The following is a 15,454-nucleotide window of genomic DNA, read 5'->3' as shown; positions in this document are numbered from 1 at the left end:
GCCAAAAACAAACAAGAGAGACGGACTCACGACAGAAAAGCCGATCAGCTGATCATTAAGCAGTTTCATGATTGAAGTAGCAGCAAGAAGAGGCAGTCGCTCCATATATCGCTTGTTAAGCTTAACGCAGGAATGCTTTACAAACATTCAGAGATGGACTTACACACTTGCTTTACTTCTCTCGGGATAACTTTGTCGGAGATGAAATGCAGGGTTGCTAGCGAAGCTCCACATGCTATCCAGACCACCACAGGTCCTGCATGCCACAGCCGCTCTATCACGTGATGCATACTGCGAGTGCGAACGTTCTGAGGCGAGTTACGGCGTGTTGCAAGTTTTGTGAGGTGCTTTCGTGATATTTAATGGATCGATTACATTTTTTATTTTTCTCCGATATCCGATCCAGTAATTTAGGTCAGTATCGGACCGATACCGATACGTGATATCGGATCGGTCCATCTCTAGTTACAACTATCCCCGGTCTCCCCTATTATAAGGCCTTAGCAAAGTATCAAATATACTCACAGGTCAATGCCACTAATACACAGGGGTAATATAATATGAATATTAAAATAAAAACATAATAAAAGCACAGGTCGTAAAAAATATGTATAAGGAAAAATAGAGTCTAAGAGTCAGGTGCGAGCATTAACAAGCAGGAAAGGCGAGATAATAGGATCATAGGGAGAGAGGAGAGTAGTTGCACGTGGTGTTGCATGCAGTGTTGCACGGTAAACTTGAAGCCAATCCAGCGCAGTCTCCTTCCATGGTTTTGACTGCTGGATTGCTGTCTGGATACAGGTGCGGAGGGCACGATGAAACCGTTCGATTGCTCCGTCTGCAGCTGGGTAGTAGACAGATGTTCTGCTGTGGGAGGTGCCTCTATTCTGGAGGAATGAGGGGAACATTACAGAGGTGAACTGTGTACCATTGTCTGTTACGATGGTCTCTGGTTGCCATGATGACAAAAGACAGATGAGAGAAAGTGAATAACATCATTAGTAGTAGCAGAAGGTGAAAAGGCAAGCTCAGGCCATTTGGAGTAGCTGTCAGTCAAAGTTATGACAAATCTACAAGCAGGTATTGCAGTATCAAAAGGGTTAGGGTTAGAGATCTCTTCATCTTTGTTTTGTGTGCACAATCCCTTGGTGACTTTCATGTGCCAGTGCAATCAGTTTAGGTCTCAATTACAAGTTTAAACCCTTCTGGAGAAAATGTGAGAATAACAAAGTAAAAGTTTCAGCTATAAAACATCATTAATGCACCAACAATGTTGGGAGTTTATTACTAGTTACTTTATTTGACTTCTGATGCTTTTTTCTTACACACACACACACACACAGACACACACCTCATCACTAATGTCAATTTATGTTTATACCTATATCTCTATATTTATCTATTTATCTATCACTACTCTGTTTCTACACTCATTTTAGATAAGTGCTTGTTGTTTGTTATATATTTGCTGCCATGACAACTCAATTTCCCTCTGGGATTAACAAATTTTCTCTGATTCTGAAATGTCTGAACGTTCCTGCAGGTGGTTTGTGGTTGATGTGGATTTGCTGCTCATGTGAATCCTCCCACAGTGTTTCATTAGCAGCTGTAACCACAGTGACTCTGATAAAACAGGAATTAGCAGAATCCATCTGATATGAAGCTGTGCTTTGAATACCACTTCCCTCCTCTTTGAAGAGTAGTCAGATATCTGTGTTCAGGTTTTTGTACAGCCTCTTCTACACTTTGTATCACTGTGTTTCTAGAGCACAGTAGTAGAGAGCTGTGTCTGCCAGGGTTAAGGCTGCTATGGTCAGATTAGTTGTTGTAGGTGATGTTTCTGATTCATATCGATTATCAGGGATATAATCATCACCACTCTGTGATCTTGCTCCTTTGTAGAGTATAAACTGAGGAGCCTGAAGGTCAGAATCATGTCTGTACCAGTTAAGCCAAACATCACTTTCACTTGTCTGATATTTACATGTGAGTGTGACAGATTCTCCTTCAGTTTCAGTGACTTTATCTCGCTGAGGAGTGATTGAGTCTCCAGCTGTTAGTCCTGGAAAAGTAGAGAAAATGAAGCCATCAGACTAACATTGTCCATGAGGCTGAGTATCTGTGAGTATTACTGTGTTTTTTTAAACACATTTTACTTCTGGTTTCTCTGATTTCACAATTGAAATATTTTTCTGTTTAATCACTCCAAACTTGAGCTCAAAGAAAGTCCAAACTGAATCTGTAACGCTGTAAACATGTCTTTGAACTTCAGGTGTTCCTGTCAGAAACATACGTACCTACGAGAGCTGCAAAGATCCAAATCACAGCCAGTTTTTCCATGTTTCCAGAGGAGAAATGTTGGAAGTGATGTTCACTGGGAGTTAGCTGTGAGTGGTCTGATGTTCACAGCTGGAGTCAGACAGGTTTCTGCAGTCAGGAGGAGGAGGAGGCTCAAATCACATTAACTTCATCTGAAGCTCTTCATCACAGCTGTGTTATGTGTTAGTCTGTATCCTAACAAAGGTGTGTGGCTCCCTCTAGTGGATGTTGTGGAGTATTCTGTTTGCTCCAAAGGTTTTTGTACAGAGTTTTGCTGTTTCCTGTCACTGTGGGCCTCACAGCACAGTAGTACACAGCAGAGTCAGACACTGCAGCAGAGGAGATCGTTATTTGTCTTCTGTCATCGACCACTTTGAAAGACACTCTGGAGGATTCTCGTTTCATTAAATTCTTTGATCCCACGTGAGCGATCAGGAGCTCAGGTGCTTTTCCTGCATGTTGTCGATACCAGTAAAATTCATCGCTTTCATACGCTTGTTTGGAGTATCTGTAGGACAGAGTAACAGCGCTGCCTTCCAAACTGGACGTGTCTTCCTTGTCTGCAGTGAGTTCTTCACATCTGACTCCTAAAATGAGACAAATATGTTTTGTACAATGTCCCATTTTCTTCAGTGTAATCATATTTATCAATGACTAAAATATTTTTAAATGTATACAACACATAATATCGTACCTGTTAGACAAGTCATAATCAGTAGAGAAATAAGATAACAGTCCAGAGGCAGCATGTTGGAAATCTTTAACCTTTGTGGTCTGTTAATGAAACGTGGAAGGTTTTCTCTCCTCTGCAGTTCAGTCACTCCTCCGTGCTCCTCCCCGAATCGCTGTTTCCTGTTTTATATATTTTTTCACTTCTTTCTTACACTTCCTGTTAGTGAACCAATAGAAGCACTTTAGCTTTCAGGCTGGAGGCTGGATTCACTAGGATGGATCACAAATGCATGAACAAAGTAAATGAAATGTGATGGGTCTGTGTAGCACAGCCCTTCGCTGGAATGAGACAATTTTACTACAACAGCAAAAAGCAAGACGCAAGTCACCAAAGTTCTTTGTGTTACTCATGCATGAGGGAGACCCAACTGGAGCCACCTGACCTCCGTCAGACTCTCAGCCAGGTTCCCTGTAGCACTCCTTTCATACATGAATATGCATAAGTTCATTAACATATGACGTCATACACAGGCACACATGTATACAAAGCAGAAACGGCCCTAACCAATCTGGCGCCCTAGGCAAGATTTTAGGTGGCGCCCCCCTACATCAGCAGTGTAGTGTAATGTTGTAACAAATAATATTTCTATTAAATAAGCTTTACTTTGCATTTTAATTAACGTGGGATTATTTTTTGTATTTAGAAATAATAGTACCAACTTTTTTTTTTTTCAACATTTGTGGCACTGGCGTGGCGCCCCCTGATGGACGGCGCCCTTAGCATTTACCTATACGGCCTATGCCACGGGCCGGCCCTGATACAAAGAATACCTTGTCTGTGTGTACGCCCAGGTGTGTGTGTGTGTCAAGATGTGACTCTGAAGACTCCCCAAAGCTGGTGGCAGGAGTCCAGCGGTTCACATAAACAGAAGGCTCTTACACTCAAACAGATATACGTGTGCTCGCTATACCGTATATCAACAAGAGAAGATACGACCTTTCTCATGATCCTAGGAGGAGTGTGATCTGTGCCAGAACACTCTGAAGAGGAGTGAACGCACTCCCCTCTTCATGCTACACAGAGTTGTTACAGACCTCCTAGGATGAGACATTCTTTCAATAAATATCTATTTCTAAGCATAAATGACAATCCAACAATACAAATCTGACAAAATGGAAACACTTTTTCTTCCTTATTATTTTTTCTGTAACTTTTTCACTGTGAAAACCAAAGACTGGCTGTCAGCAGGAGAACGAGCTTCTTTCCTTTTTGATCTGAGGGTTTGATGACAGACTCTTTTTGGCTTTGAATGATCAAAGATTTTGATCATTATTCCAGTAACAGGCGCTGCTGTTGACTCTTAACTCTCACTCTTTGATGTGTCCTGCACGTCTACTCGGTCTCATGACCGGGCTGAAGCAAGCTTATTTGTAGTTGAAACAAAATATTTGCACAGATGCATTTTTTTAAATTTATGTCAGTTTTCTTCTGATCTCCTTTTGTCCCTGCAGTCCAGGAGGAACTCTGCAGCAGTCACAAGAGAGAGCAGCTTTCTCTAAAGGACGATACTGATTTTGCATCAGGAAGAGCATCAAATGTAAAAATTGGACTAAGCAAACCTACTGTGACAAAACTCCTGTGGTTAAGAGAGCAGCTGAAACTAGCTTTACAAGGATTTGTGAGCACCTTCAAGCCTACATCTATGTAAAATATTATGAAGATAATATTTATTCATTATCTGACAAATCTGAGCTTGTTTCATTACTTATTGTCCCATCGTGTTTTTTAAGTGAGGGTGGGGCAACAATAGACTGGAAAAGTGTGATTCAAAGGAAGAAGAGGCTGAACACGTGACATGAATGAGCTGCTTTATTAACGTGTGGATAAAAAGATCGTCCCAGAGAGGCTGAGAGTGTCAGAGTTAGAGCGATCCACTCTCTGCGAAAGGAATCAAACAATTATGTTTCTCAGATTCATCATCTACAGTTCAACCTGCAGGTTGTTGCTCTCTGCCAGGTGATTGGCTGAAGAGCTGTGAAAGGGTAGTGGGTGTGTGGGGTGAAGTCAGCGCTCTTCTGTGGAAAAAACCCAGAGGCGATTAATTCACTCGGGTGCGAGTGGTTCTACTACCGGTAAGAGACTTTTGCCATTTTGTTTGGATCATATTGTAGGTGCCGATTTTTAATGTGTCGTTGGACTTTTTTAATGGAAGAATTGATCAAGCCCCAGATCGACTGCGCGCAGGGAGACTGACCAATATTGTAGGCATATTGAGTGTTTGTTTTAGCTTTGACTTTGAATGGTTTCATAATATTGATATTTTATTGGGTAATATTTTAATCGATAATGTTGTTTGTGTTTTTCAGCTGTGCTGTCTCTGCTGTCCTTCGTTCTTTTGATTGTTTTGGTTAGTCCGTCCAGCTGTAAAGACGGTTATTGATTGGCAGTGAGTTGTGTAAGGGCGGACTAACCTCCTTAGTTTTTTTATTTGTTTGTGTCACTTCCCTTTATATTACAGGCCATGCATAGCGCTGCTTCCCAGCTGTGCTGAAACCCGAATTGTTTGCAGTGCGTGCCGCAGGTGAATCGGTTGCAGTGTTGCTAAACGGGGTGTAACGGTTTGCAGCGTTGTGTAATTTGCACACCATTTGTGTGGTAAGTCTCATGTGCAGCTGGGATATCAGCAGGATGTTGTAAGTGTCTGGAAATAACTGGGACTTTGTATGTTTAACTAATGTAATAAATAAATTATCATTTTATTTCTGTGCCCCGTTTACTCTTCCCTTGTCCTCGGTTACAATTACAACATTAAAAGATTCAGAGTCCGAAGAACGATATTAATGTTGGTGATCCACAGGGTGGAGTTTTAAATGTCTGCGGCTATATGATTGGCTGTTTAATGTATTTAAGCTGATGGACATTTACAGCTGTAACTCTGATGAGCTGCATCACAAATATCTGATTATTTGACTTTTATTTGGACGTGAACTTTATTTACAGATGAATCTGTTCATACGGGAGCAGAAATAATATCCAAACTAAAACTGTACGATAGATCTTATGTGCTGTTCTGGCGGAACTTTACTGTGCGACACTAGACGGAAGTGAACAAGGAAAAAGCGGAAGTAGTGTTAGCTGTCTGTGTGACTGAGCTGGAGGTCGGTTATGTTGTTGTGTGAGCTGAGTGTGTGAGCTGAGTGTGTGAGCTGAGTGTGTGAGCTGCGGCAGCAACGATGCCTTCAGTTCAGTATCTGAGAGAGTTCATCAACGAGCGACTAACTGCTGCTGCTGAACAAATATTCTTGGAGTTTGAAAAAACGATCGTCCAGTACGAGGAAGAGATCGACCGTCAGCGCAGACTGCTGGATATCACCTGGAAACCCCAAATCAAGCTGCACAGGACAGGTGAGTGTCCCTCTGTAGTGGCAATTCCTTTTGTTTGACCAACGAGAAATGATTGTCCTGGCAGCAGAATTTGCATTTAGTATCCAGTATTTTTGTCTCAGTTTTGACAGCATGTCGCTCTTCCTGCGAGTCCCAACCTTTGATCGATATGGCGTAAAATCAGTGACTCATGCGTATGCTTTGTCAAAATTGCAGGATGCTTTACCTCCATAGTCGTGGCTGCTTTAGTCATTCGGCCACCCCCTCAGAGGATTCCTGCATCCAACACTGGATCAAGTTTGTAGAGACTACTTCCCTTGGAGACTCCTTTCAGGCCATTGCTGATTAAAGCCATTTCAGTTTTAAATTTCTGTTGTTGTGCATATTGAATAATAGCTCGTTCTGTCTTTGCTACATATTCTGGAGTCATATTTCCTTTCTTCAAAGTGGTCCTAAACCTTTCCATTCTTATCTCCACTTCTTTCTGACTTTCCAGATCATTCTTATTCAAACCTGCAGCAAGCAACTCTGTCCTCTTCTGCACCAGCAGCACCAAGGCCTCTTTCAGCTTTAAAAGCCAGGCTACAGAGATTTTAAGTCTTGCCCAAGACGAGAAGTAATGGATAAGATAGTTGGTAGGATTTTGTAATTCCTTCACAACGACATTCATTGTCAGGTCCTTTTTGACCTCTGGGTCATCTGCAGAAATTACACTGTACTCCACATCCAGTTTAGGCCATTCCTTTTCTGACTTAAAGAGAAATTCTGTCCCTTTAATTCATCTCCTACATTTGAGGAAATCCCCAGCTCTCATGCCTCTGGATGCATCATCTGCAGGATTCTCCTTAGAAGAAACGTATCTCCACTGATTCACATCTGTTGCTTCTCGATTGACAGCAATTCTGTTTGCAACAAAAGTATTAAATCTTCTGGTTTCATTGGAGATGTATTTCAGTACTGTAGTACTATCAGTCCGAAAAACAGATTCTTCCAACCTTACCTGCAGCTCCTTTTGCAGAAGCATATTCACTCGAACTGCAAGAACTGCAGCCGTCACTTCCAGCCTGGGAATTGTAGTTTGCTTGAGAGGAGCAACTCTAGCTTCTCCCAGGATAAAAGCAACATGTGAGGTTTTTCTTTTCCAACTTTAAATATGACACCGTTCCATAACCATCTTGACTTGCATCAGAAAATGATGAAGTTGTGCCATATCTGGTCTTCCAAAGCAATTTGGTTTAATGCAACGTTCCACTTTGAACTTTGAAATCAGCTGGAGATCCTCCAGCCAATCACGCCACCGCTGGGAAAGAGAGTGGGGAATAACTTCATCCCACTTAAATTTTGTCAGCAAAGCTCTTGTAGCAACAGTTTAGCTGGCATACTGAAGGGAGACATGATTCCCAAAGGATCATACAGTGAGCTGACCACAGACAAAATGCCCCTTCTTGTTGTTGGACGGTCCTGCAGGGAGGTTCTGAACTGGAACTTGTCTGTTTCTATGCACCACTGTAAACCCAGTGCTCTCTCAACTGGAAGTTGATCTGTGTCCAAATCCAGAGCCTTAATTTCCTTTGCTCTTCTTTCCTCTGGGATGGACATGAGCACTGTGCGACTGTTGCTGATCCATTTTGAAAGCTTAAATCCTCCTTTAGCGCAGATATCTGTCAGCCTCTTCACCATGTGCACTGCCTCCTCTTCTGAAGCAACAGATTTCAAACAATCATCCACGCAAAAGTTTATTTTGACTGTATCAACCACTTCAGCTGGAAACTGTTGTGCATTATCATCTGCAGTTCTCTGTAGAGCATAATTTGCACAGCTTGGCGAAGATACTGCTCCAAACAAATGCACCTTCATCCTGTATTCCTGCGCCAACCATGTAGTGTCGCCATGTTGCCACCACAGGAAACGGAGAAAGTTGACGTGTTTTTCTGAGACGTGAGCTTGGTGAAACATGGAATCAATGTCCGCCATTAATGCAACAACCTCTTGTCTAAATCTGATCAGAACTCCAACCAGCGAGTTTGTGAGATCAGGTCCCTGTAGAAGCTGGCTGTTCAATGATGCTCCTTTATAAGTTGTTCCACAGTCCAATACAACTCTTAACTTGCCCTTTGTGGGATGATACACTCCGTGATGAGGGATGTACCACACCTTTCCATCATCTTTGTGCAACTCCTCTGCAGGCACAAGCTCGGCATATCCTTGTTCAAGCATGTTGTTTACACATTCAGTGCATTCATCTTTATAACGAGCATCCTTTTCAAATCTCCGTCTGAGACTCTGGAGACGCTGCTCCGCGACACAGAGGTTATTTGGCAAGCTGGGACCTTCTCTCCTGAAAGGCAAATCCATGTGATAATGATTTCCAATAAGTTTTATTGAGCTACTAACAATATCCATGAAACACAGATCCTCTCTGGACTTCAGTCTGCTCCTCTGAGGAGCTTTCATTAAAATCATGATTGTACTGTTTAATCAACATTTCTTCAAGACGCTCAACAGAAATCCTATTGGCTGTTACAGCAGTGCAGTTTTTATTTCCGCTGTTACTTCCAGTGCGCAGGGGACCATTTGTGACCCAGCCAACTTTGGTTTTTACAGCATAAGGTCCACCCCCCACACTGTTTATCACCTTCCATGGCTCTCAAACGTTGGAAGCATCAGTGCCTATCAGTAGCTCCACGTCTGCATCAATGTTGTGAAGTTTAACAGGTTTAAGATGAGGCCACTGATCGATGTCGCCTTACTGGGGAATATTTACCGTAGAAACTGGCATAGTCTTTTGAGTCAAAACATCTGGCAACGCCATGAAATCATTTGCTTCCATACCAGACACTTCCAGACCAGACAGAACTTGTGCACCAACAATCCTATTTTGACTCATTGTTCTCAAAAGGATATTGGTCTTTTTACCTTTTAGATTCAGTCTTTTTGCCAGAGTTTCTGTACAGAATGTACCTGAACTTCCAGGATCCAAAAATGCAAAGGTTTGCACAGTTTTATTGCTCTTTTGGCTCTTAACTTGAACTGGAAAAATAGAAAAGAAAATGCATCAACTTCATGACCTGAGGATGCACATGGAACTCTCCGCTCTATATGAAGAACCCCTGGTGACACACGTTGCAATCCAAACGACTCCTACAGTCTTTGCTTGTGTGACCAACTTTCAAACAACAAAAACAAATTCCCCTTTCCTTGATAAAAGTCAACTCATCCCGATGCATTTTAGCTTTGAACTGCTTGCAATTCTCTAGTAAATGATTGCTGTGTGAACAAAACAAACGGTGGGATTTGTTCTGCTTCCAGTGGATTGAGTTTTGACTCCTGGAACTGAAGTGACATTAGTGGCAAAATTACTTCCCTTTTTTCTTTGCTTGGTGGAACTTGAAACTTTAAAGCTGCGGCTGACAACATACCCTTCGTAAATACTAATGTATAGAAACCCTTACCAGCAATCATTCATTTTTGTGTGGCTTTTTTCATGGACTTTTTTTCATGCTGTGTAGGTGTGTACTTGACTAGCTGATATCGACATAACGGGGAAACATCTGGTTTGACTGTCTGTGAAGGTTCTCAGTCATTCAGGTCATCGTAGTCAAAGGAGCTTGCAAAGAAAAGCGTCTGGACTTCTTTAAGTTGCTTGAAGACGTTTCACCTCTCATCCGAGAAGCTTCTTCAGTTCTAATGTCAAATGGTGGAGAGATATATATCTGGGACTCTCCACCATTTATTTTATAAATATTAACCTACAAATAAACTTGTAAATAAACCCCAAAATATAAGTAAACTAACAACAAACTTTAACAAATTTCAAAATATAATAAAAATAAAGAACAAATGGCTCCAACACACTCTGATCGATGGATGAACACATGATGTAGTCTACGTGTAAGTAATTTTACATGGTTATGTGCTGTTCAATATGCGGCTGCATTTGATGATGCATTTACATGCAGCTCGAAAGTTCACAATCTGTATTCCAAAAGGTTGTTTCCTCTTCCTGTTGGGATGATCTGTTAGTACGTCGCCGTTCCTTTTGTTGCAGTGTGTAATATAATTCAGTGGCAATTTTTGATCATCAAATTCCACAAGATTTAACACGTGATAACGTTTTTGTTTTACCAAAACTAAAAGGGAAATACAAAATACACACCGGCACAATTATGCATGTCTAAGAATATAACAACCAACCTGTTATCAATGATAACCCTACATTCTTGTTCAAGTCGTCCTCGGGTGAATCAAGGATCATTTTCAAGTTTAATATCTGTCGAAATCTGAAATTATTACATCATAGAAATCACAAGATTTTCCCTGTTCTCTGCTGCAATCAGCACATATTCAACCATTTATAAAAAATGAAAATCAGCATGTTTTCTGATTAAACGTGTTCTCGGGTTCATCTATGATCATTTTCAAGTCTTATTATGAGAGAATAATAAAAGCACCATGAATGACTATATTTCAGTGTCTTTAACTAGCAGCAATAAAACTCTTTAGAATAGAGGAAAATACTTTATTATTATTATTATTATTATTGTAAGTATACGAAAGATAAAGATGTCGATGAATTTCAAATGCATGTCAGTGTCACTATCGTCTCCTTGGCAACACACTGTGCTGATTATAAAAATCATAAATACTGCCTTGTTGACTCTGTTAGCTCGTAAGGGGGCTGCAGGTGTGGTGGAGTAAGCACAGGTGGAGGCAGGCATTCTCTTCACCTGACGTGCAATTTCCTTACAGAAACCCACAGTGATGGCGGCACAGGCCGGTGGCATGAACGACCAAAAACAAACTTGTACAAACAAATTAAGAACTGTAAAAAAAACAAAAAAAAACAAAGGAAACTTAAATGAATGAATAAATCAACTAAACAAAATCCCACAGGCTAGCCCTGTGGCTGTTGGGCTACTGTCCAGCCTTTACTCTTGCGCTCCACCTTGAGCTCCTCTTCAGGAGCAAAACTCAGGCTTACAAAGCTTAAGCTCCTTCCCCAGAACAAACCATGCAAGTGGTGATGATATGTCTGGCACTGAGGCCTGTGTTGATTAAAAGGGGCGTGTCCAAATGAAACCAGTGTCGAGGTCTGTTAATATCACATGACCAAAGATAAACGAGGCCCCGTTTCTCTGAAATGTGCGACTGCCTCGTTATGTGATTCGAGCTGATGAAAAGACCTGGGAATTAGTTTTATGCATGAACGGGATCTAAGTGATTCTGAGGATCATCACGAGCGTGCACGGAGACTGTTAGCACATTATGGAGCCACCAAAACGAATAAATATCAGCAGTTAGGAAGCATTTTGACATGCTATCGACCAATAATGACATCATCTTCAATCAGTCTCAGAGAGGAGGTTATTTAGGTAGGTGTGTGAGAATGGGTGAATGACTGAATGTGTAAAGCGCTATACAAATACAGGCCATTTACATTCCAGACAACTCAACAGAGCTACAATTTAGTCAGTCTACAAAGAGCTGAAGCTAAGACTTTATGTTCTAGAGCTCAAACTTTAACTAAGGACCTGCCTCAGACACAATCATTCCACAATTTTAAATGCAGTAAGAGTCCAGAGTTTATCGTCATCACTTTCTTTTGGCATGTGTCCCTGTCTTTCTCCAGAACTCCCACAGCATTATGTCTGTAAGAAGAGGAGCTCCAGTGTGGACCAGGAGGAACCAGAAGCTCCACAGATTAAAGAGGAACAGGAGGAACTGTGCAGCAGTCAGGAGGGAGAGCAGCTGGGACTGAAGGAGGAGACGGATACCTTCATGGTGACTGCTGCTGAGGAAGGAGAGCACAGTGAACCAGAACCACACAGGAAGCAGCTCCTCTCTCAGGATCCTGATACATTTATTCCGTCCAAATCTAAAGAAATATTAGCAGATATGAATGAATCTGTCCAGTACGAGGAAGAGATCGACCGTCAGCGCAGACTGCTGGATATCACCTGGAAACCCCAAATCAAGCTGCACAGGACAGGTGAGTGTCCCTCTGAGGGAGGATCCTGATCACAGCTCTGCGGGACGTTTCTGATTGTGAGGACTTTTTGGAGATGTGAGCTAACAAAGAGCAAACAGAGGACAGGACTGCGCTGCGCTGCATTTATTCTCCAACTGCTCCCTAAGTGAAAGCCAGGCATTCATATATCTGAGCAGCTGAGACACTGTTCAGATACAGGAGGGGGCCTGAGAGTGTGATCCAAAATTTCCATCTCTGCTCCTTGCTCATCCAAATACGATTTTCTGTTGTAATCATTTCTTCAGGATGGTACATCAGTTCTTTCTGAATCACAGCCCCTCACTGGTCTACAAATGTCTCACCCCTCCCTCCCTCTCCATACTGTAAATGGTCTTTTCTTAATGCTATGTGAGTCAGGTTCATACTTGTGTATTTCTTAGTTCATTCTTTACAAGTTCACCAATTAGTCCAGACTTTCAAGTACTCGAGGACTCACTGTGGTTATTTTATGATTGAAACAGTGTTGTACTCGATGACATCACAGCTCAGCTCCACTCTACCTTTCTCTTTTCCCCTGAATATTTACAATGGAAATTGCCCAAAATACATCTAATTGATAGTTCTTTAAAAATTATTATCACTTCTTTTCCTATTTAAAAAAAAAAAAAGAGAGAGAAAAAAAAATTTGGGAAGGTTGGAATAAAGACTAGACTGACATCAGTGATCATTGACCAGAAATGGAAGCTTTTTGTGTATTTCTGAACAACATGTTCATGTTGTAGAAAATTATTTTGCTAGTATATTTACTGAGATGATTTTCTACCACACCACTTTCCTTTTTGTTTTCTCCTTTCGTCCCTCCAGATGTCCCACAGCAGCCTGTCTTTAAAGAGGAGGAGGAGGAGGTTCTCCCTGAGCAGCAGCTCTGGAACCAGGAGAGGAGCTCCAGTGTGGAGCAGGAGGAACCAGAACCTCCACAGATTAAAGAGGAACAGGAGGAACTGTGCAGCAGTCAGGAGGAGACTGATACCTCTATGGTGACTGCTGTTTATGAGGAAAGTGAGCAAAATGAACCAGAATCAAACGGCAATCATCTCCTCTCTCATAGCTCTGCTGTTGCTGAGAGCCAAAATCAGGAAGGAAGCATGGATGTAGATTCAGGGTCAAATACAAATAGAACCAAAAGTCACAACCATGCAGTAGATTCCCCTACGTCGAAGAATCAGTGTAACTCTGACAAATGTAAAAAGTCTTTAGAATGTGAGATTTGTGGAAAAGTTTTTAAGCAGAATTATGAAATGAAAAGACATTACACAGTTCACACAGGTGAGAAACCGTATTTTTGCAAAACTTGTGGGAAAGGTTTTACTCAGAGGGGTGCTTTGACTTACCACATGAGAATTCACACAGGTGAGAAACCATATTCTTGTAAAACATGTGGAAAAATGTTTGCATACAGTAGCGATTCACTGAAGCACAGGCGAATTCACACAGGTGAGAAACCATATCCTTGTAAAACTTGTTTGAAAATGTTTGCCTGTAGCAGTTCTTTATCTATCCACATGAGGACTCACACAGGCGAGAAACCTTATCATTGTAAAACATGTGGTAAAATGTTTGCATCTAGAAATTATTTGTTAAAGCACACGAGAACTCATACAGGTGAGAAACCTTATCTGTGTAACAGCTGTGGGAAAATGTTTGCATGTAATAGTTCATTATTGAAGCACATGAGAACTCACACAGGTGAGAAACCTTATACTTGTAAAACATGCGGGAAAATGTTCAGATGTAGTAGTCATTTATTGGTGCATATAAGAACTCACACAGGCGAGAGGCCGTATCATTGTAAAACTTGTGGGAAGATGTTCATATCTAGTAGTCATTTGTTGCGCCACATGAAAACTCACACGGGCCAGAAATTGTAGTCTTTGTACAGAAAAAATATTATCATGGAAGCCAAGCTTGAAAAAAAAAAAACCACTTGAAAATGTGTTGGTTTGTTACATGTGAGATAGGTTTAACCTTTTCCTGAACTTTCAGACGTAACATTGTTGAAGTTCAGATTTTTGCTTTTTGGATTATTTTGTTTTTCTTTTACTTGCCGCATATTTGATAGCTGACAATTTCTGTTTTGTGGAATTAAAAGTTTATATTGTGTGAAAATTATATAAAATAATATATAGGAGCTATTTTTTTTGTGTGCGCATCAATTAATTTTCTTCTGCTCTCCAACCCCACCAGAAGCTTGGCTTACCTGACTTATCTTGCAGGTGAAACATGTTCTCGACTCTGTTCAGTTTGCTTACCAGCCTGTTGTGGTTGTGGTCAAAAATTCTTGAAAGAGTAGTTATAAAAAAGCTAACAGCTCATCTGCAGAGGTTTATTTGAAGAGTTTCAGTCAGGTTTCAGAGCTCATCACAGCACAGAAACGGCTTTAGTGAAGGTTACAAATGATCTTCTTATGGCCTCTGACAGTGGACTCATCTCTGTGCTTGTCCTGCTAGACCTCAGTGCAGCGTTCGATACTGTCGACCATAATATCCTATCCGGTTGTTCAGTCTGACGTCACTAGCCGTGTCTGGGCCTAAACTCCGCTACAGGTCCATATATCAAACGATCACTATGGCATTACTGAGAGTTGAAAAACTGTCAAAAGTCTTTCATCTTTGTTTTTTTATTTTTTTATTTTTTATTTTAAATGACATCAGAAACAGCAGTATGCGACATTACGTGATGGCAGAGCTTCAGTTCATCCTTTGTCTTTTTTTTTTTTTTTTTAATAAATAGGACAGGGGGAATGAATGAGAGAAAGAGGGGGAGAGAAAGAAAGAAAACCAAAGGGGAGAAGAGACGGTGAGAAGGGGGGGGAAGAGAGAGAAAAAAAAAAAAGAACTCCTGGGTCACCTGTATGGAGAGGAAAAAAAAAAAAAAACAAACAAAAAAAACAAACAGAGGAGACAGCAAACAACAAAGAGTAACATAATAATAGAGAAAACAAAGCACCATCACAATAAACTAGCTAGTCATAGATATCAATATTTACTAAATAATAAACGATATTGTGCAGCACGCAAGATAGACAGCGCACAGTGTGCTTTGAGGCAGCA

General features: G+C 41.1%; 1 protein-coding gene across 4 annotated transcripts; it reads left to right on the top strand.

The window, feature by feature from the left end:
- The first annotated feature begins 4,293 nt into the window (after positions 1–4,293).
- On the top strand, positions 4,294–14,536 carry LOC146552812 (uncharacterized). 4 transcript variants are annotated; one of them, XM_085254262.1, is made up of 4 exons: positions 4,517–5,124; positions 5,359–6,397; positions 12,006–12,365; positions 13,209–14,536. In XM_085254262.1, exons 2-4 carry the CDS (start codon positions 6,226–6,228, stop codon positions 14,270–14,272), a joined length of 1,596 nt encoding a protein of 531 aa, XP_085110388.1. In that variant the 5' UTR covers positions 4,517–5,124; positions 5,359–6,225; the 3' UTR covers positions 14,273–14,536. The 4 variants fall into 4 exon arrangements, with proteins under 4 accessions (XP_085110385.1, XP_085110388.1, XP_085110387.1 ...); XM_085254261.1 differs by having other exon boundaries at positions 4,517–5,253; XM_085254259.1 differs by having other exon boundaries at positions 4,294–6,397.
- The last annotated feature ends 918 nt before the right edge of the window (positions 14,537–15,454 follow it).

Source organism: Mchenga conophoros, linkage group LG18, assembly GCF_057382185.1.
Source record: "Mchenga conophoros isolate Kocher_MC1m ecotype Shallow Benthic linkage group LG18, M_conophoros_male_GT1.1, whole genome shotgun sequence".
NCBI classification, from domain to species: domain Eukaryota; kingdom Metazoa; phylum Chordata; class Actinopteri; order Cichliformes; family Cichlidae; genus Mchenga; species Mchenga conophoros.
Note: the sequence above shows the minus strand (reverse complement) of the source record. Positions and strands in the feature narration are given on the sequence as shown.